Here is a 21,225-nt window from a genome sequence, read left to right on the forward strand (position 1 = left end):
ATATATATATATACATACAGTATATTAGGGCAGGGCTGCAACAACTAATTGATTAAATTTGATTATAAAATTAGTTGCCGATTAATTTAGTCATCGATTCGTTGGATCTATGCTATGCATGCGCAGAGCCTTATTTATTTATTTTATTTTATAAAAAAAAATTTTTCTTTTTTTAATAAACCTTTATTTATAAACTGCAACATTTACAAACAGCTGAGAAATAATAATCAAAATAAGTATGGTGCCAGTATGCTGTTTTTTTTCCAATAAAATACTGGAAAGGATAGAAATGTAGTTTGTCTCTTTTATCTGATTATTAATCGAAGTAATACCGGTAATCGACAGATTAATCGATTATCAAATTAATGGTTAGTTGCAGCCCTAATGTATGTATATGTATGTATATATATATATATATATATATATATATATATATATATATATATATATATATATATATATATATATATATATATATATATATATATATATATTCCTTGCGCACTAATTGGCTGAAAGAGCACGCACTTGGCGCGATGATGTCATGTTGTCGATGGAAAAATGCATTTTTAGACAATATGATTTGCCTGAGCGGCTCGTAGACCCCGAGAGTAACAAGCGGTTGCCTTGTTGCCTTTCCATTAAGAACAATAAACTAATTTTTAGTATAAGTTTGCTGGTTTCAAGAAATGTAATGCCGAGCGCATATCATTATGTCAAGATAATGGCACTAGCATTTACTTAATTTAAGAATACTTTTCAACATATTGAAAAAAAAGGTGTCTTTTTTTTTTTCTACCAAGAAAAGTGCACTTATTATTAGTGAGAATATACTTATTTTAAGGTATTTTTGGGTTCATTGAGGTTAGCTAATTTTACTTGTTTTGGAAAGTCTTGACAAGCTGAATTGTCTTGTTCTATTGGTAGATAATTTTCCTTAGTTCAAGTAAAATACCCCTCATTTTTTAATTTTTTTTTCTTGATTTTGAACACAGACTTTTTGCAGTGTAAACAGTTGCGCACCTTTCGAACGTGTACTCGCTCTCCGATCTGAAGTAGTAGACGTGGGACTTGAAGTGGAGTTTGAAGACGTAGTCTTTGTGGATGTTTTCGCACTCAGATGGGATGGTGACAGAGTAGCCCAGCAAAGGAAGGCTGGCCAGAGGGTAGTCGTCCTGTGGGGAAAACCTCAGGTTTAACCTTTATCCAGGGTTATCTTACACGTCATTACTACAATATTGGGCTGATTAAGGCCTTGTTCACACTGCAGGCCAATTTTGATTTATTTGCCCTTATGTAACTCAGGGTTTCCCACACATTCATTTATTTGTGGCGGCCCGCCACGAAAGAATTACGTCCGCCACAAATTAAAAAAAAATTAAAAGGCAAATCATATAGTTGATGTAGATGCCCATATCGGCTGTTCAGATTTACTTAACAAAAGAGAAGTGTAGGATACTTCTCTTGTTGCCTTATTTGTATTTGACTTTATTAAATGTATTTATATTAGTAACACAACATGTGTATATAACAAAGGGTGCAAAGTCTGCAGGCAGTAGGAAACACATGGTTAAGTGTAGGGAGTAAAACTGATGGCAGTCTAAAGTTCAAGATTTTTGGAGCTCTTTGTTCAGTGGATCAGATGTTTGATGAAGCTCTGTGTCTATCTACCACCACTACTGTTTTCTGTTTATTTGTTACTGACTGTGGCAGGACACCTCTGCCTCTGTTTCACTTTATGTTGCTGGTAAATAATATGGTTGTAGTAGTAGGCCAAAGTTAAATTATTTAGTATGCACTAATTAAAGGGGCAGACCTTTGAGACATTTTAGCTTTTATATTTTATAAGATATATTTTTTGTAAGAACCACAATTAATAAATATATTTTAGTGAATAACTTATTGTTCAAATCTGTATATAAATATGTACATAAAGTGTTGTAATTATATTGTAAAACGGATGGATGGACGTTTAGAACAAAACTGTTATTAATTAGTAAGTATAAATTTTTTGAGCCTTTTTAGAGAAAATCAAATCATTGTAGTAAATTATGCAAATTACTCAATGATGTCATGGTGACCACGCCCTGAGCGAGAACGACAGACCGCAAGGGAGAGGAAGACGCACGCAGCTGAAAAGCTGGAGCGGAGGAGCGAGCAGAAGAACGCGGAGAACAGAACGGCTGAAAAGCAACCCGGCAGAGACGTATTTGTTTGCAAAAATAAAAAGTCTAACCTGCTCGCAACAATGTCATTCCTTGGTGGTCCTTGGAACCCGCACGACGGCAGACGACTGCCACAAGGAATTTCCGACCATTCTTCCAAAAGTGCATTGGTGAGGTCACACACTGATGTTGGTCGAGAAGGCCTGGCTCTCAGTCTCTGTTTTAATTCATCCCAAAGGTGTTCTATCGGGTTCAGGTCAGGACTCTGTGCAGGCCAGTCAAGTTCATCCACACTACACTCTGTCATCCATGTTTTTATGGACCTTGCTTTGTGCACTGGTGCACAGTCATGTTGGAAGAGGAAGGAGCCCGCTCCAAACTGTTCCCACAAGGTTGAGATCATGGAATTGTTTCAAAATGTTTTGGTATCCTGGAGCATTCAAAGTTCCTTACACTGGAACTAAGGGGCCAAGCCCAACCCCTGAGAAAGGACGCGATTGCCATGCAAAGGCAGACGTTGAGAGAGAATCCTACGTGTGCGTCTCGACATGTTTACACTGTCATAAGCAAAAAATAGACTTATCGTGTATTCAGCAATATACTTTTATAGCTGCTGGATGATTTAAGCGGCTGAATACAACAATTGTAAATGATTTGTTCTGGTGTCATTTAGCCATATAGGAGATACGCCCTCAAAAGCAGCAACGCCCGCCGTGACTTGGACATGGATCACCATTGCGTTAGTCCTGCGCTTCATGCCACTTTACCATGAATTGATTTACGTGGACCCCGACTTAAACAAGTTGAAAAACTTATTCAGGTGTTATCATTTAGTGGTCAATTGTACGGAATATGTACTGTACTGTGCAATCTACTAATAAAAGTCTCAATCAATCAATCAAAAACCTGACTCTACCCCGCTGGCTTCGGGGACATATTGGCTGGACCGGTTTGCCGACCCTCCAAACTGCGCCCCCCTCAAGTCCTTCCTCCACTCTCCCTCGCTTTCTGACTTTTTGTTTTACTTCTCGGGACTAATTTAGAACGTCTGGAATCCGTTATATTGGGAGGGGCGTCCTGTCATGATTCTTAATGTCTGTTTTGGTTTTGTGTTGTATTTTTCCTGTTTAGTGTTTGTTTCCGTTTCCAGCGCTCCTTCCTCTTTTGTTTGCTACTTCCCGTGGGAGCGCTGATTCTTCACACCTGTCTCCTGTAATGAAGAGTGTTTGTTTGCCAGCGCTGCGTGCCCAGCAGCTGAGTGCACACCTTAGCCCTCTCTATACGTTGGTTGTCTACATGCTAAGGTGCCTGCCCTTCCTAATAAAGGGATCATCTCATCTGCACATTGCCTACTGTCGCTGCATTCTGGGGTCGCAGCAACACTCGCAATGCGCCACGATACTTTATTAATTATTCTACAATATGAAAAAACGTCTAGCAACATACAATTTTGTGCATTTTTGGATTATTCCAGATGCACCATCACAACACCTGCGCCAGAACCAGTGTTGGGACTAACGCGTTACTGTAACGCCGTTACTTTCGGCGGTAAATAGTAATCTAACGCATTATTTTTTTATATTCAGTAACTCAGTTACCGTTACTACATGATGCGTTACCGCGTTATTTTACGTCATTTTTTATGTAGTGTCGGCTAGAAACTGAGAAGATCTGAGAGTGTTTTATTGGAGCGCCGCGGTGTCGTCCTTCTGAATGTTCCTGTGTCACAAGGAAGAGGCGCGCCGCGCCCTCTGTGTGGGTGTATGTGTGCGTGTGGGAGGGGGCGTGTCTGTGTTTACTAACAAGACGAGCCGAAGCCGAGTTTCTTAACATGGAGATATTCTCACTACTTTTCTTTTGTCGACCACAAAGAAAAGAACATTTTAGTTGAATGTAAGTTGTGTCTTGGATCAAAGATCCTATCCTAGCAATTCAAATCTGCTGAAACAGCTACAAAAGCAACATGCTTCGAAGAAGCTAGTAAAGAGAGACACACTTCACCTACTAAGCAATAGCAGCTGGATTTTAACGAGGCACTGCTAGCCAGGACAACATTGATAGAGACATTGCAGCGTGTGTGCTAGAACAGTGGTCCCCAACCTTTTTGTAGCTGGGGACCGGTCAATGTTTGAAAATTTGTCCCACGGACCGGGGGAGGGGGGGATTTAATTTTTTTTTCTTTTTTTTTTTTTTCCATAAAGAAATACAATCATGTGTGCTTACGGACTGTATCCCTGCAGACTATATTGATCTATATTGACATACACAATATGTATATATTGTGTTTTTTATGTTGATTTAATTAAACATTTTTATTTATTTATTTATTTATTTATTTTTAATTTCTTGCGCGGCCCGGTACCAATCGGCCCGGTGGTTGGGGACCACTGTGCTAGAAGACATGCAGGCTATTTCTACAGTGGAGTCACTCGCTTTCAGGCAGCTAATTAGCATGATACCGGGCATCAAATAGCACCTGGACAGTGAGTACATAAAAATGGAAAGCGAGCTAAAGAAGACGCTCCAAACTCTGCCTCTGCTCATCATTCAGCACTGAAGGTACACACACTCTGTCAATTCTCTTATAAACTCTTTCATTCTAGACTTCTAGAATGTTTGATCATCACATCACTCTAAATGTATAGACTATAAAGTTCACAAACATAAAGAGGGATGCTAGTGGGCCAGGCAAATCTTTCCTTTTCTCTAAACTAAAACTGGGGAAATGTGTAGAGTGTTCTGGGCTTCAGACATGATTTTATTTCATAATTCCTTGAGAGAAAAAAACGCCTGGTTAGGCTTTGTGTATGTAGTGTGTGCCTTCCTTGCTTTGCAGCTATGTTGTTATTATGCTGTTTGTTACTTATGTATGTTATGTTGCAGCTATTTAAAATAGTTTTGTGAATTTGTTCTGGCCTGAAACAAATTGGGCCTTTGAAACATCTTTGTCTTTGTATGTAGACCACATTGCTTAGCAGAGTTCAGTGATGCAAATGCATGTCAAGTTGATCAACAGATTGTATTATTCTCCAGTGCAATAACAGTACTGAAATGAAGGCTAAAAGGGCATTAAAGGGGGCCTTTAAAAAAATAAAATAAAAATAAAAATATATACATAAGTAACTAAATAGTTACTTTTCACAGTAACGCATTACTTTTTGGTGTAAGTAACTGAGTTACTTTTGAAATAAAGTAACGAGTAACTGTAACTAGTTACTGGTTTTCAGTAACTAACCCAACACTGGCCAGAACACACCTTCGACGTGCTTCAAATAGGTTATTTTGTCTAGATTGCACTTCTACAGTATATCGCACCAGAAAAGCTGGTGTGTGTTGCATATTCCACAACATTACCAAACAACACAGGTTGGACCGCTGGAGCGTATGATGCCATGAATGTAGCGGGAAATGAGTGTCTCCTTGGTACTGCACGCAAAATCCTCATTTAAATAAGGCGGTCTGGACCACTTTTGCACTTAACAATTGTGCGATGCAGTCTTAGTAGATCACCTGCAACACGCCCATTAATAGTACACACAATTGTATAGTTTCCACACGCTGTTTAGGGCTTAGTGTTTGAATCCTATGTGTTTGTAATCTCAAACCTGGTGTGACTTGTAGAAAAAGAGGCTGAAGTTGGTGAAGACCACCCAGAGTTTCTGCCAGCCATTACTGTTCTTGAACTTCCTCAGCAGGTTTCCTGACAGCTGGTTCTAGAAGCAAAAAGACAGCATTGATAAAAGATGTTTTCTAAATTGTGTGCTACAGTATTTCATATCAAACAGCAATAATCCCAGTATCCCGATGTTGATGGACGTGTGTCAAATTTAAGGCTGTGAAGTTTTAGTCCATGGAGGTAATTCAAGGGAAGTGTGCAAGTCACATTCAACGTTTGTGTTTTCATAACAATACTTGAGCTCTCAACATGAGGCAAAAAGGATATCTTGCTTCCATATAAAATAAGTTATGACTGACCATTTTGTTTTATAAATTAGTTTAAAAAATTAAACAGATTTAACTTGATATTCTTTGAATATTTAGGTTTTTTTCTCATAGATAGATTTGTACACTTGAATTTGTTTTATGTCTTATTATAGAACACATTTTATTGTACATTTAAATGTATATCAAATAATTGCAGTCAACTGAAAAAAATCATTTATGGTAAGGTTGGAGTTTTTAATGCACTGTTTATGATGGATATCATTTGATTGTTTAAACCAAGGGTGGCTGAAGTTCTGTTTTCTCCCTTTTTTTTGGCCTGCAGCATATTAAAACATTACATTGTCTGCATTAGAATATTACCGTGGACCCCACTGAAAAAAAACAATTAAAAAGTTATAAGACTAAAGTTGCTTTACACGTAAAATAAATACACTGCAAAAACTAAAATCTCAGTAAGATTAAATATCTCAAATAAGGGTTATATTTGCTTATTTTCTGTCTGATAAGATAATTATTCTCACTAAGCAGATTTCATGTTAGAGTGTTTTACTTGTTTCAAGTGTTTTGGTCCTAAATGATCTCAGTAAGATATTACAGCTTGTTGCTGAGATTTGATGACCTATATTGAGTAAAACAAGCTTGAAACTAAAATATCAACTGTTGCAAAGCTGTGTCATCAACACTCACAAGAATAAAACTACTTTTTTAAAGTAATAATTTCTTATTTCAAGCATGAAAAAAAAATTATATTAAAACAGATGACAGCTAAATGGACTTCGCTGTTTTATTTACAATGAAACAATAGAAAATACGTACTCATATAGTAGTGCAGTTGTTATTAGTGAGAATATACTTATTTCAAGGTATTTTTGGGTTCATTGAAGTTAGCTAATTTTACTTGTTTTGGAAAGTCTTGACAAGCCAAATTTTCTTGTTCTATTGGCAGATAATTTTTGCTTAGTTCAAATAAAATACACCTAATTTTTGTATATTTTTTTCTTGTTTTTGAACACTGACTTTTTGCAGTGTATTCAAGAATCACTTAAATGAAGTTACAAATCAAGCAACTTTAAAACAAAAGAAAACGTAACAGTCAGTCATATACAATTAAAATGACCTTTAATTGACAATAAAAAATAAAAAATAAAAAAATACAATAAAAAAAATAATATATATAAATTACTCAATTAGAATTTTTTGAAATAGTAATTAATCATCCACTTTTATATTTTACTTTGCCTCCAAAAATATGTATTGGCCTATATAATATGAATATAGTATTTGCGTGATTAGAATTGGCCTCTAGTTGTATGTAGTCAAATATACTATATAACTATTAACCCCCGCAACCCCAAAAGGGACAAGCGGTAGAAAATGGATGGATGGAACTATTAATTATATCTCAGCCTGCATTTCATTGGTTTGAACATGTTTTATGAACACAAAAATTAAGAATATCAAACACTTTGTTTTCTGCTGTTGATTTTTATGGAAGAAAAGCAAACCAGTGAATGGAGCTTTGGAGTTAATGGAAATTTATGGTACATTTAACCATACCATAAACAACTAGAGGATGCCCTGTGAGATACTTTGGGGTCGTCTACCCCAGTACATTCGTAGTTGTATGTCTAACGCCAATTTTGACTACTGCAGTACTTTTGTGCATCAGCAGGTGTCACAAAAGGGACCGGTTAGGGGTTCTTAGAGGGTTACAGGTCCCTGACTGTTACAGTTGGTGTCATGTGAGACATTTAAAAACATACAAGGAGACAAAAGTCAAATACCTCCACTGCAATACTGAAGTCCACCATGGAGACGCTGGTGTTGCGATGCCAGCAGACGTGCACTGTGGTGTTACCACGTTGAGCTTGGCGCTCCAGAGACGAACGCGAGCCGCACTGCTCCTCCTCTGACTCGTGCTCGGCCCCGATATCCTCCAGCAGCTCTGGGAGACAACGGGCAGGTCAGACATGAGTATAATGAAAACAAATAATCACGTGTCTTTTTGGCACAGGCTGCTCTTTTTAAGGCACAACAAAAAACCAAGAAGAGCGACGATCAAAGCCGTTTCAGTACAATACAAAAGAAGAAAGATTCATTTTGTTGGTGACTGAAAAGCAGTACTCTTGAGATAAGATCATTGGGGATTCAGCTGCAAGACAATGATGACGTCAGACCAACGGTGGACTCATTCAACACCCTAACAGTAGCAAATGATAGTGAGAAGAAAAGGGGGAAATCTATATTATACACTCCCTAAAGTCTAGACATATACAGTATTATACACAATATACATGCGTTATATTTGGGGAAAAAAAGTAATTTACCTAATTATAAATAAATCATTTAAAAAAAGTTATTACAATAGCATTTATTTTTTATAAGGAACAACCTATTTATGTATATCACAATAAATATATAAAAGCATGTATACATAACATAAAATATACTGTATTATAATTTATAAATTTCATTTGAAAGAAAACATTACTCATATAACAATAAAAAAATAAAACCATGTATTAAAATTAATAAATTAAAAAGAAAACTTCTACATTTATATGTGTATTAAAAAATGCAAAGAACAAATAAATAATAAATCATTTAAAAAAAATTATTACAATAGCATTTATTTTTTATAAAGGAACAACCTATTTATGTATATCACAACAAATATATAAAAGCATGTATACATAACATAAAATATACTGTAATATAATTTATAAATTTAATTTGAAAGAAAACGTTACTTATATAACAATAAAAAAATAAAACCATGATGTATTAAAATTAATAAATTAAAAAGAAAACTTCTACATCTATTTGTATATTAAAAAATGCAAAGAACATCATATACGTAGGTGCAACTTCTTTATATCACAATATTTCTGCATATTAAAAAATATATGTATACACTGTGTTAAAATGAATATAATAAATAAAAACATGTATATACATATATATTTCTTATATTACATTTCGCATCATCAAGATATTATATTTATTCTTATATTTTTCTATATACAAATTAAAATAAGTAATATCCATACAAAAACACTGTATAAGAATGGAAAAATTGAATTTAAAAGAACATTCATTTGTATCAAAATATTTGTGTGTATATAAATATAAATATATACAGTATAAAAATTTATTATATTTCTATATAAGAAATTTAAAAACAAAGATACAAATTAATAAATACATTTTAAAAGACTATATTAAATTCCATCCATCCATCCATCCATTTTCTACCACTTGTCTCTCCATTTGTTTATATCGTATACAGACAATCAAAAACAATTGTACAATAAATCAAACAATAATAATTGTATAATATATACATTTTTGTCTATGTGTCCAGACTTTGCGGGATGTACAATATTAGTACAATTTAAGTTCAAACTATGATGGGTGCTTGTCGAGTGCTGAGTGTTGAAAACTAGCACTTACAAATCAAACAATGAACAGAACCTTTTCGAGCCTGCCGCTTCAGTCCCACAAAGTGATATCGCTTAGCTTACTGTTCTCAGAGGGGCTGGTAGACAGCAGGTCCATGTGAGGCTCGTTGGTCTGCTCTGCCAGGTCAATCGCCATCCTGATGTCCTCCAGCCACTGCTCCATCTCGGCTGCACAGCTTGGCAGAATAAGGAGGGAGGAAAATGTGTTAATTGAACTATTAAACAGGTATGTAGGTCCCGTTTGCATTTTTTAAAGGTTCTATAAGTATGTATTGGTGCGTACCTGGCTGCCACCACCATTGACTGCCGCTGTCCAAACAGCGTGAAGGAATGAGGGACGCCCCACTCTTCTTCACTTTCTCTAATCTGCACACGGACATGCAAATAAATCCCCAAATCAAGTCTCCAAATAAAGGAGGATTTCAACGATACATTTTTGAGCAATTCGTTGGAATACCGTCATGCCATAGAGGGGAAGCTGGCCGTGGACTTTGAACTGGTTGGACGGTGTCATCCCCCGACTTGTGTACACCAAGGAATCGCTGAACTGGAGGCAAGAAGTCAGGAAAAAGGTTGCATTATCTATTTTGGCCTGAGGACCCAAATTGTCTCAAAGGTCACACTGCAAAAACTGAAATTTAAGTAAGATTAAATATCTCAAATAAGGGTGATATTTGCTTATTTTCTGTCTAATAAGAGAATTCTTCTCACTAAGCAGATTTTATGTTAGAGTCTTTTACTTGTTTTAAGGGTTTTGGTCCTAAATGATTTCAGTAAGATATTACAGCTTGTTGCTGAGATTTGATGACCTATATTGAGTAAAACATGCTTGAAACTAGAATATCAACTGTTGCAAAGCTGTGTCACCAACACTCACAAGTATAAAACTACTTTTAAAGTAATATTTTGTTATTTCAAGTATGAACAAAAAAATTATGATTTTGACACAATTGTGTCTCATAATTAAAACAGATGACAGCCAAATTGACTTTGCTGTTTTATTTTCAATGAAACAATAGAAAATACGTACTCATATAGTAGTACAGTTGGCACAATACAGTAAACTGACAGTAAATATTTAAACATTTGACATTTTAAACAATTTTGAACCGAAATAGTTCATGCACATTCAGATGAATTCTTCAAAATTACAATAAAAAAGTTTTTGGCCGGGGGCCGGGCTGTATATATGCGCACTAATTGACTGAAAGAGCACACACTTGGCGCGATGATGTCATGTTTTCAATGGAAAAATGCATTTTTAGACCACATGATTTGCCTGAGCGGCTAGGAAACCCCGAGAGTAACAAGCGGTTGCCTTATTGCCTTTCCATTAAGAACAATCAATTAGTTTTTAGTAAAAGTTTGCTGGTTTCAAGAAATGTAATGCCGAGCGCGTATCATTATGTCAAGATAATGGCACTAGCATTTACTTAATTTAAGAATATTTTTCAACATATTGAGCAAAAAGGTCTCTTTTTTTTTCTACCAAGAAAAGTGCACTTGTTATTAGTGAGAATATACTTATTTTAAGGTATTTTTGGGTTCATTGAGGTTAGCTAATTTTACTTGTTTTGGAAAGTCTGGACAAGCCAAATTTTCTTGTTCTATTGGCAGATAATTTTGCTTAGTTTAAATAAAATACCCCAAATTTTTTAATTTTTTTTAATTGTTTTTGAACACTGACTTTTTGCAGTGCATCTTGTGTTGCGTTCAGGGCTGTCAAAAATAACGAATTAACTTACGTGAATAATCACAAAAAAATGATCGCATTAATCATGTATATGCGCCAATTAATCACGCAATTTAGGCGGCACAGGTCGTGATCAGGTCAGATCAGTGAAAAGATGAGTGAGGACACTCCGACGGTTATGCTCGCTGGCAAATTTCATTTCAAAATACACTCAGTTGGGGTATTAGAGAAAACTGCTACCAAGTTTTGGGCATATAAATGTAGTGCATTTAAGTAACAAATATTAAGAACATTTAAAACACGTTCCTGTATGATATTCTGACAATATATTTGCACTTGTGTTCAAATATTGAGCTCTTCAATAAGTTGATTTAATTTAGGCAAGCGAAATATAACCTGTGATTAATCACGATTAGTCCAAATTCTAAAGTGTGATTAATCTGATTAAAAAAAATTGACAACACTAGTTGAGTAAAAACTATAATTAGCGTATTTTTCAGACCATAAAGCGCACCGGATTATAAAGCTCACTGTGGATTAACGGGTCTATTTTCATACATTAGGTGCACAAAAATACATGCATTATGCATGTATGCATTAAATGATGATGCATTAAAGGGGTTACAACGTTTTTTTCTATATTTAAAACACTTCCCAGTGTTCTACATCAGTGGTCCCCAACCTTTTTGTAGCTGCGGACCGGTCAACGCATGAAAATCTGTCCCACGGACCGGGGGGGAGGGGGGTGTAATTTTTTTTTTTTTTTTTTTTTTTCCATAAAGATCATGTGTGCTTACGGACTGTATCCCTGCAGACTGTATTGATCTATATTGATATATAATCCATATATTGTGTTTTTTATGTTTATTTAATTTAAAAAAAACAAAAACAATTATTTTTTTTTATTTTTTTTATTATTTTAATTGTTGTTGTTTTTTGTGCGGTCCCCACACATGTTATGTAGACCACTGGTCTACATAACATGTAATGCTGGTTCTTTGGTCAATATTTTGCATGGATTATGTTTTACAGACTGTTTTCAACCCGCTTTCTGACCGTCTCTTCAGGATGCGCCGTTTGGTGGGCGGTCTTATATAAGTGCCTCAATTTCGGCAGCGTCTTCTTCCCATCATCTTTTCTGTATCGATAGTTTTTAGCGCCTCCACATGAAATCTACTGACAGATCCTGTATAAATTCAAACTATAGTCTACAGCAGTGGTCCCCAACCACCGGGGCGCGGCCCGGTACCGGTCCGCGGACCGATACCGGTCCGCGGACCGATACCGGTCCGCGGACCGATTGGTACCGGGCCGCACAAGAAATTAAAAAAAAAAAAAAAAAATTGTTTTTAAATTTTTTTTATGAAATCAACATAAAAAACACAATATATACATTACATATCAATATAGATCAATACAGTCTGCAGGGATACAGTCCGTAAGCACACATGATTGTATTTATTTATGTAAAAAAAAAAAAAAATAAATAAATAAATAAATACAATTGTTTTTTTTTTTTAGACACCCCCCACCGGTCAATTTTCAAGCGTTGACCGGTCCGCAGCTACAAAAAGGTTGGGGACCACTGGTCTATAGTACTTGGGCGGCGTGACTCGGCTGGTAGAGCGGCCGTGCCAGCAGCTTTAGGCAGTGTTGGGACTAACGCGTTACTGTAACGCCGTTAGTTTCGGCGGTAACTAGTAATCTAACGCGTTATTTTTTTATATTCAGTAACTCAGTTACCGTTACTACATGATGTGTTACTGCGTTATTTTACGTAATTTTTTACGTAGTATCGGCTAGAAACAGAAGATCCGAGTGTGTTTTATTGGAGCGCTGCAGTGTCGTCCTTCTGAATGTTCTTGTGTCACAAGTGTGTCTGGGTGTGGGTGTGGGAAGGGCAAGGGAGGGGGGGGGCGTGTCTGTGTTTACTAACAACGGAGCTGCAGACTCGAGTGTCTTAACATGGAGATATTCTCACTTCTTTTTTTTGTCTAGCACAAAGAAAAGAACATTTTAGTTAAATGTAAGTTGTGTCTTGGATCAAAGATCCCGTCTACAGCCCAAAACAACAATTCAAATCTGCCTGGTTAGGCTTTGTGTATGTCACATGTGCCTTCCTTAGGTGAAGCCAGGTTTACAGCTATGTTGTTATTATGCTGTTTGTTACTTATGTATGTTATGTTGCAGCTATTTAAATTAGTTTTGTCAATTTGTTCTGGCCTGTTTGGCCCTTTGAAACATATCTTTGTGTGTTGTATGTAGACCAGTGGTCCCCAACCACCGGTTGGTAACGGGCCGCACAAGAAATTAAAAAAAAAAAAAAATAAATAAAAATTATTTTTATTAAATTAACATAAAAAACACAATATATACATTACATATCAATATAGATTAATACAGTATGCAGGTATACAGTCCGTAAGCACACATGATTGTATTTATTTATGTAAAAAAAAATAAAAATAAAAATAAAAAAATATTTTTGGTCCGTGGAACAAATTTTCAAGCGTTGACCGGTCCGCAGCTACAAAAAGGTTGGGGACCACTGATGTAGACCACATTGCTTAGCAGAGTTCAGTGATGCAAATGCATGTCAAGTTGATCAACAGATTGTATTATTCTCCAGTGCAATAACAGTACTGAAATGAAGGCTAAAAGGGCATTAATGGGAGCTTTTTTTTTTTTTTAAAAAGAGGGGGGAAAAAAGTAACTAGTTACTTTTCACAGTAACACATTACTTTTTAGTGTAAGTAACTGAGTTAGTAACTGAGTAACTTTTGAAATAAAGTAACTAGTAACTGTAACTAGTTACTGGTTTTCAGTAACTAACCCAACACTGCTTATCATTACACTGTGTACCAATTAAAATTGGTTTGAGGTGAGTACGGTCAACCAGAATAATACATACAAAAGGCGCACCAGGTTATAAGGCACACTGTCGATTTATGAGGAAATGAAAGGGTTTTAAGTGCTCCATATAGTCCTAAAAATACGGTAAAAGCATGTCATACCAGGAAGAACATTCTCTGCTGCAGGCCTTTCCCGGAGAGCTTGCTGAGGCATCCGAGCCTGATGAACTCCTGTGAGTCCGACACAAACGCATTACTGTTGCACAGAGGAAATGTGTCTTATTAATCAAAGTGTCTGACCCTTCCAGGGATGGCCAGGTTGTCAATGCCTGTTAGGTCCTTCTTTAGCTCCAGAAGCTTCTGAAAGTTCTCCATCTTCATCATCGTGCCTTGCAGCTGCAGCACCATCTCTGTGATGTCCGCCAGTGCAGCTGCAAGAATCAAGAGGATGAATGTGTTAAGGGAGCACTGCAAAAACTGAAATCTAAGTAAGATGAAATATCTCAAATAAAGGTGATATTTGCTTATTTTCTGTCTGATAAGATAATTCTTCTCACTAAGCAGATTTTATGTTATTTTATAAACCTATATTGAGTAAAACATGCTTGAAACTAGAATATCAACTGTTGCAAAGCTGTGTCATCAACACTCATGAGTATAAAACTACTTTTTTAAAGTAATAATTTCTTATTTCAAGCATTAAAAAAAATCATGACTTTGACACAATTGTGTCTAATAATTAAAACAGATGACAGCCAAATTGACTTTGCTGTTTTATTTGCAATGAAACAATAGAAAATATGTACTCATATAGTAGTACAGTTGGCACAGTACAGTAAACTGACAGTTAATATTTAAATATTTAACATGTGACATTTCGAAACAGAAATAGTTCATGCACATTCAGATGAATTCTTCAAAATTACAAAAAAAAAATTTTGGCCGGTGGCCGGGCTGTATATATGCGCACTAATTGACTGAAAGAGCATGCACTTGGCGCGATGATGTCATGTTATCCATGGAAAAATGCATTTTTAGACCATATGATTTGCCTGAGCGGCTAGGAGACCCCGAGAGTAACAAGCGGTTGCCTTGTTGCCTTCCATTAAGAACAATATATTAGTTTTTAGTATAAGTTTGCTGGTTTCAAGAATTGTAATGCCTAGCGAATATCATTATGCCAAGATAATGGCACTAGCATTTACTTAAATTTTAAGAATATTTTTCAACATATTGAGCAAAAAGGTCTCTTTTTTTCCTATCAAGAAAAGTGCACTTGTTATTAGTGAGAATATACTTATTTTAAGGTATTTTTGGATCCATAGAGGTTAGCTAATTTTACTTGTTTTGGAAAATCTTGACAAGCCAAATTTTCTTGTTCTATTGGCAGATAATTTTGCTTAGTTCAAGTAAAATACCCCAAAAAAATTTTTTGTCTTGTTTTTGAACACTGACTTTTTGCAGTGAGGTTGTAAGGTAGAGGCAACACTTTTTGTATATTTTTATTTTACCTCTGGAGTCCCTGAAGTCCTCATGAGTGGGCGGGTAGTGTTTGCAGAGCCTTTCCAGGATGAGTTTGTAGTGCAGCAGGCGGTGGAGCGGCCGCAGGAGGAACATGTAGAGGGGGAGGTAGCACACTCTTTGCTGTTCCAGCTCTCGACACAAAGTCTCCGCCTTGCGACTCGACCTAAGATGCATGGGGACGGTTTGAAACTCCCCCCAAAATGCGGACGCTCAATCAACTGCACGTACGCCTACCGACAGACTCGTTCCAGTTCCACCAGGCACTCGGAATGTTTCTGCAGATGAGCCGTCAGCTGCTGCAGATGAGAGAAAACTGTCATGGACAACCCATAGCACAGCAGCATAGTGGAGGTCAGATAATAGTTCTATTACCCTTAGACCGTGAATGTTCTTCAGCAGAACGTCACCGATTCTTTGATAGTCTCCTTTAATGTGTGCATTGGATCGACTCTCCCTGAGCGGGGAAAAATAAATAATTATTCCAATTGATAGACATTGATTTCAGATACAAGTGTTTTGAGTTAAAAGTCTCAGTCACAGAAACAATTTAGCACGTAAGTTAAGGTATTACTGTATTTTATTTTATTTTATATTACACTATTTTGTAGGGCTGCGAATCTTTGGGTGTCCCACAATTCGATTCAATATCGATTCTTAGGGTCACGATTCCATTATAAATCGATTTTTTTTCAATTCAACGCGATTCTCGATTCAAAAACGGTATTTTTCCGATTCAAAACAATTCTCTATTCATTCAATACATAACCACAACACCAGGGGGAGCTCCACTAACCACATTAAACCCAGATTCCGAACTAACAAAGGTCTTAACTCATTCTCTTTCTATGCCACATCAATGTGGAATGCGCTCCCAACAGGTATAAAAGAAAGGGCATCTCTATCCTCCTTCAAAACCGCAATAAAAGTTCACCTCCAGGCAGCTACAACCCTAAACTAACACCCTCCCCGGATTGCTAATAATCAATTGCTAATAATCAAATGCAGATACTTTTTCTTATGCCTTCTGATCTATCTCTCTCTCTCTCTATGTCCACTACTTGCTGTCCATATCCTACCCCCCACCCCCTCCACACCCCTGATTGTAAATAATGTAAATAATTCAATGTGATTATCTTGTGTGATGACTGTATTATGATGATAGTATATATGATAGTATATATCTGTATCATGAATCAATTTAAGTGGACCCCGACTTAAACAAGTTGAAAAACTTATTCGGGTGTTACCATTTAGTGGTCAATTGTACGGAATATGTACTTCACTGTGCAACCTACTAATAAAAGTCTCAATCAATCAAAAAAAAACCATAGGATTTCAGCAGGATCTACCCCTGTCTGCTGACATGCAAGCAGAGTAGTGGATTTTTGTAAAAAGCTTTTATAATTGTAAAGGACAATGTTTTATCAACTGATTGCAATAATGTAAATTTGTTTTAACTATTAAATGAACCAAAAATATGACTTATTTTATCTTTGTGAAAATATTGGACACAGTGTGTTGTCAAGCTTATGAGATGCGATGCAAGTGTAAGCCACTGTGACACTATTGTTCTTTTTTTTTTTTTTTAAATGTCTAATGATAATGTCAATGAGGGATTTTTAATCACTGCTATGTTGAAATTGTTACTAATATTGATACTGTTGTTGATAATATTCATTTTTGTGTCACTACTTTTGGATTGTTGTGTGTCGTGTTTGTGTCTCCTCTCAATTGCTCTGTTTATTGCAGTTCTGAGTGTTGCTGGGTCAGGTGTGGTTTTGGAATTGGATTGCATTGTTATGGTATTGCTGTGTATTGTTTTGTTCGATTGATTACTTAAAAAATTAAAAAATAAAATAAATAAAAAATCGATACTGAATCCTACAACGTGAGAATGGCGATTTGAATTCGAATCGATTTTTTCCCACACCCCTACTATTTTGGTTTGTCTCCTGTAACACAAGCTAAGATATGCATGTTTTGTTCAGATAGTGGAGCATCGATTGACCTACATTGGATTGGTTTTAGCGTCTCTAATGCATAAAATGAACCCCGGCATTCTTAAATTTAGTCACTGCAAGGAGAAAGTTTAGACACCCCTGACTGTGGAGGCTCTTTAAATATTAAAACACCAGTGCACGGTTTACATTCAGTAAGGTTTGGTAGTCAATATTTTCAGCAGCAGGTGTCAGGCGAGAGCCACGCTTGTCTTACAAAAACATGACTGGAACATATTAAGAGAGCTCTGCAAGGACACACAAAACAGCCGACATTTCACTTTTTAAAGGTGCAACTAAAAATGTAATTGCATCATTATTATACTGTCAAAGCCTTGTATTGAATCTTGCTCTGATACTCACCACTGGGCCAGTCTCTGCTCCACCTCCTTCAGGAACTCCTGGTGGAACTTGTGGACTGGATCGTAGTTGGACGATATTAGGGTCCTGACAGAGGCCGGGAATGCTTCTTCGTCTTTTTCCGCCACACTCTGGAACACCTGGGATTAACGCCGACCAGAAAAGAGGACCAAAAATAGATGAGGGAGCAATGAGACAGGTAAAGCAGAGGGACTTGAAAGCTCAGCAGCACAAGCCAAAGAAAATATTTTTAAGAAGTTTTAAAAAAGATCCCAGCACACGCCTTCATCCCCACATCAAAGGTTCTGGAAACTAGTGCTAAGAAGCAACACGTGTGAGAGTTACAAAAGTATTCAAATAGGATTTTTGCATTTGCCATCCAGAGCTAAGCCCCTGCATACATTTTGTGTTTATGAGATATATATACCGTATTTTTCGGACTATAAGTCGCAGTTTTTTTCATAGTTTGGCCGGGGGTGCGACTTATACTCAGGAGCGACTTGTGTGTGAAATTATTAACACATTACCGTAAAATATCAAAGAATATTTTTTAGCTCATTCACGTAAGCCAGTGGTCCCCAACCGCGGACCGATTGGTACCGGCACAAGAATTTAAAAAAAAAAAAAAAAAAAAAAAAAATTGTTTAAATTTTTTTTTTTTATATGAAATCAACATAAAAAACACAATATATACATTCTATATCAATATAGATCAATACAGCCTGCAGGGATACAGTCCGTAAGCACACATGATTGTATTCATTTATGTAAAAAAAATAAAAAATAAAAAAATAAAAAAAAAGTTTTTTTGGGGAAATTGTCGCTTTCTCGGTCCGAATCTCTCTCACTTCATGCGGCCATCATTGTAAACAATAGGGAACTTTGCGTATATGTTCAACTGACTACGTCACGCTACTTCCGGTAGGGGCAAGCCTTTTTTTATCAGATACCAAAAGTTGCAATCTTTATCGTCGTTGTTCTATACTAGATCCTTTCAGCAAAAATATGGCAATATCGCGAAATGATCAAGTATGACACATAGAATAGATCTGCTATCCCCGTTTAAATAAAAAAAATTCATTTCAGTAGGCCTTTAAGGGTGTAACGGTACACAAAAATTTTGGTTCGGTACGTACCTCGGTTTAGAGGTCACGGTTCGGTTCATTTTCGGTAGAGTAAGAAAAAAACAAAATAAACATTTTCTGGTTATTTATTTACCAAAATTTGTAAACAATGGCTTTATCCTTTTAACATAACAATAACATACAAATACACACAGGGTCCATTGCCAGGGTTAATGCAGTCAACATACACTACCGTTCAAAAGTTTGGGGTCACCCAAACAATTTTGTGGAATAGCCTTCATTTCTAAGAACAAGAATAGACTGTCGAGTTTCAGATGAAAGTTCTCTTTTGAGCGTTTAATTGACCCCACAAATGTGATGCTCCAGAAACTCAATCTGCTCAAAGGAAGGTCAGTTTTGTAGCTTCTGTAACGAGCTAAACTGTTTTCAGATGTGTGAACATGATTGCACAAGGGTTTTCTAATCATCAATTAGCCTTCTGAGCCAATGAGCAAACACATTGTACCATTAGAACACTGGAGTGATAGTTGCTGGAAATGGGCCTCTATACACCTATGTAGATATTGCACCAAAAACTAGACATTTGCAGCTAGAATAGTCATTTACCACATTAGCAATGTATAGAGTGTATTTCTTTAAAGTTATGACTAGTTTAAAGTTATCTTCATTGAAAAGTACAGTGCTTTTCCTTCAAAAATAAGGACATTTCAATGTGACCCCAAACTTTTGAACGGTAGTGTATATAAAAAAAATAAAAAATAAGATAAGGCTCAGAACTGGTTTATTAACAAAACCTTTCTACATATAAAGTGCAACATTTCCACATATAAAGTGCAACATTAAACTGCTTCAAGTTGTTGCTCAGATTAAATAAAATGACAAAACTTTTCTTCTACATACAAAAAGTGCAACATTAAACAGTTTCAAGTCAACTCAGCCTCAGATTAACTTTTCTTTTCCCCCCCAGCCTTTAACCCTGGTGACTTTCCTTCAATTTTCATGTTTTTTCCAGAAAAATCAGTTTATCCACATTGTCTGCAGAAAGAGCAGACCTGCTTGCAGTTAAAATGTCTCCAGCTGTGGAAAATACCCTTTGGCTGGGCACGGAGGTAGCAGGTATGGCGAGGTAGTGCCTGGCTAACTTGGCAGTAAGATGATATATGGGCTCATTGTTCTTCCACCATAGAAGTGGGTCAAAAGTTTTTAATGCAATATGGTCTTAAATCTGCTGCTATAAAAACACCAACGGCATTTGTTATTGCTTTAGCCCTGCCTGACTCGCCGAGGAGAGGCTGCTTGAATGCAGGGGGAGCTGTGTTTGTTCGTCTCTCTCTTCGTTGAAGCGATGTTATCCATTGTTGTATCGCACCGCGAAACCGAAATGTTCCCAAACGAGAGATCTTAACGAGGCAGGAGGGTCTTCCAGCTCTGGCTTTTGCATGTTGTAGTAGCCCGGTCGTTGCTAGCATGCCGTGTGTTGTGCCTCAGTGTGCATTGTTTACACAACGTGCGGTGCGCTACTTCATATGTCCGTGTGGAAACTCGTTCGGTACACCTCCGAACCGAACCGAATCCCCCGTACTGAAACGGTTCATTACAAATACACGTACCGTTACACCCTTATGAAGTGCACAGTCTTACTTTTTGATTCGTACTTTCTATTGGCCTCCTTACCTCAGTGATGACCTGCAGGTCTTTGAGGTAAGTCCGCTCGGTGGTCAACAGCTCCTTAGCGATGAAGTAGGCCTTGTCTGTGGGAAACTTCTGGACACAAACATAAAAGTGTAAAGGTCTGTCCAACTAAGTCCGATTATATATTCCTCCCACCTTCCTCCTGGCCTCTTCTTCCTCGTCGTTACGAACATATCCGGCGTCGGCGAGCAGTGGGCTGGTGAGTGGCGAGAGCTGACTCGGGGCCACCACACCAACAACGGTGCCATTGACTGCTCCGTTCACCGCCGAGTGCAGCGGTGAAGCCTCCGCTGCAGGACTTCCTGGGGAGGGAGGAAGATGAGGGGAACAAAGAGTGAGATAACGTGAACGGGAGGCAACAGACTGAATAGAAAGGTCAGCAGCTACTGCAAGAAATTCACTGCCAAGTTGAACTTTGACTACTATGTTGAAAATATTCCTCCACACCGCA

The 21,225-nt window shown here is 36.9% G+C and overlaps 1 protein-coding gene across 2 annotated transcripts in view; it reads right to left on the reverse strand.

The window, feature by feature from the left end:
* LOC133659413 (FERM, ARHGEF and pleckstrin domain-containing protein 1-like) overlaps positions 1–21,225 on the reverse strand; it is a 90,995-nt gene that overhangs the window by 1,003 nt on the left and 68,767 nt on the right. Inside the window, exons 14-27 of one of the 2 annotated variants that reach the window (XM_062062181.1) lie at positions 20,910–21,076; positions 20,757–20,843; positions 18,001–18,137; positions 16,013–16,094; positions 15,875–15,936; positions 15,628–15,803; positions 14,417–14,547; positions 14,279–14,347; positions 10,029–10,118; positions 9,855–9,937; positions 9,635–9,747; positions 7,895–8,055; positions 5,771–5,878; positions 1,024–1,175 (exon numbers count right to left, since the gene is read on the reverse strand). In XM_062062181.1, the coding sequence (XP_061918165.1) occupies positions 1,024–1,175; positions 5,771–5,878; positions 7,895–8,055; positions 9,635–9,747; positions 9,855–9,937; positions 10,029–10,118; positions 14,279–14,347; positions 14,417–14,547; positions 15,628–15,803; positions 15,875–15,936; positions 16,013–16,094; positions 18,001–18,137; positions 20,757–20,843; positions 20,910–21,076 (1,618 nt within the window). Of the gene's footprint in view, positions 1–1,023; positions 1,176–5,770; positions 5,879–7,894; positions 8,056–9,634; positions 9,748–9,854; positions 9,938–10,028; positions 10,119–14,278; positions 14,348–14,416; positions 14,548–15,627; positions 15,804–15,874; positions 15,937–16,012; positions 16,095–18,000; positions 18,138–20,756; positions 20,847–20,909; positions 21,077–21,225 lie in introns of both variants that reach the window. The other variant, XM_062062176.1, reaches the window with a different exon arrangement.

Source organism: Entelurus aequoreus, linkage group LG01, assembly GCF_033978785.1.
Source record: "Entelurus aequoreus isolate RoL-2023_Sb linkage group LG01, RoL_Eaeq_v1.1, whole genome shotgun sequence".
Lineage (NCBI taxonomy): Eukaryota > Metazoa > Chordata > Actinopteri > Syngnathiformes > Syngnathidae > Entelurus > Entelurus aequoreus.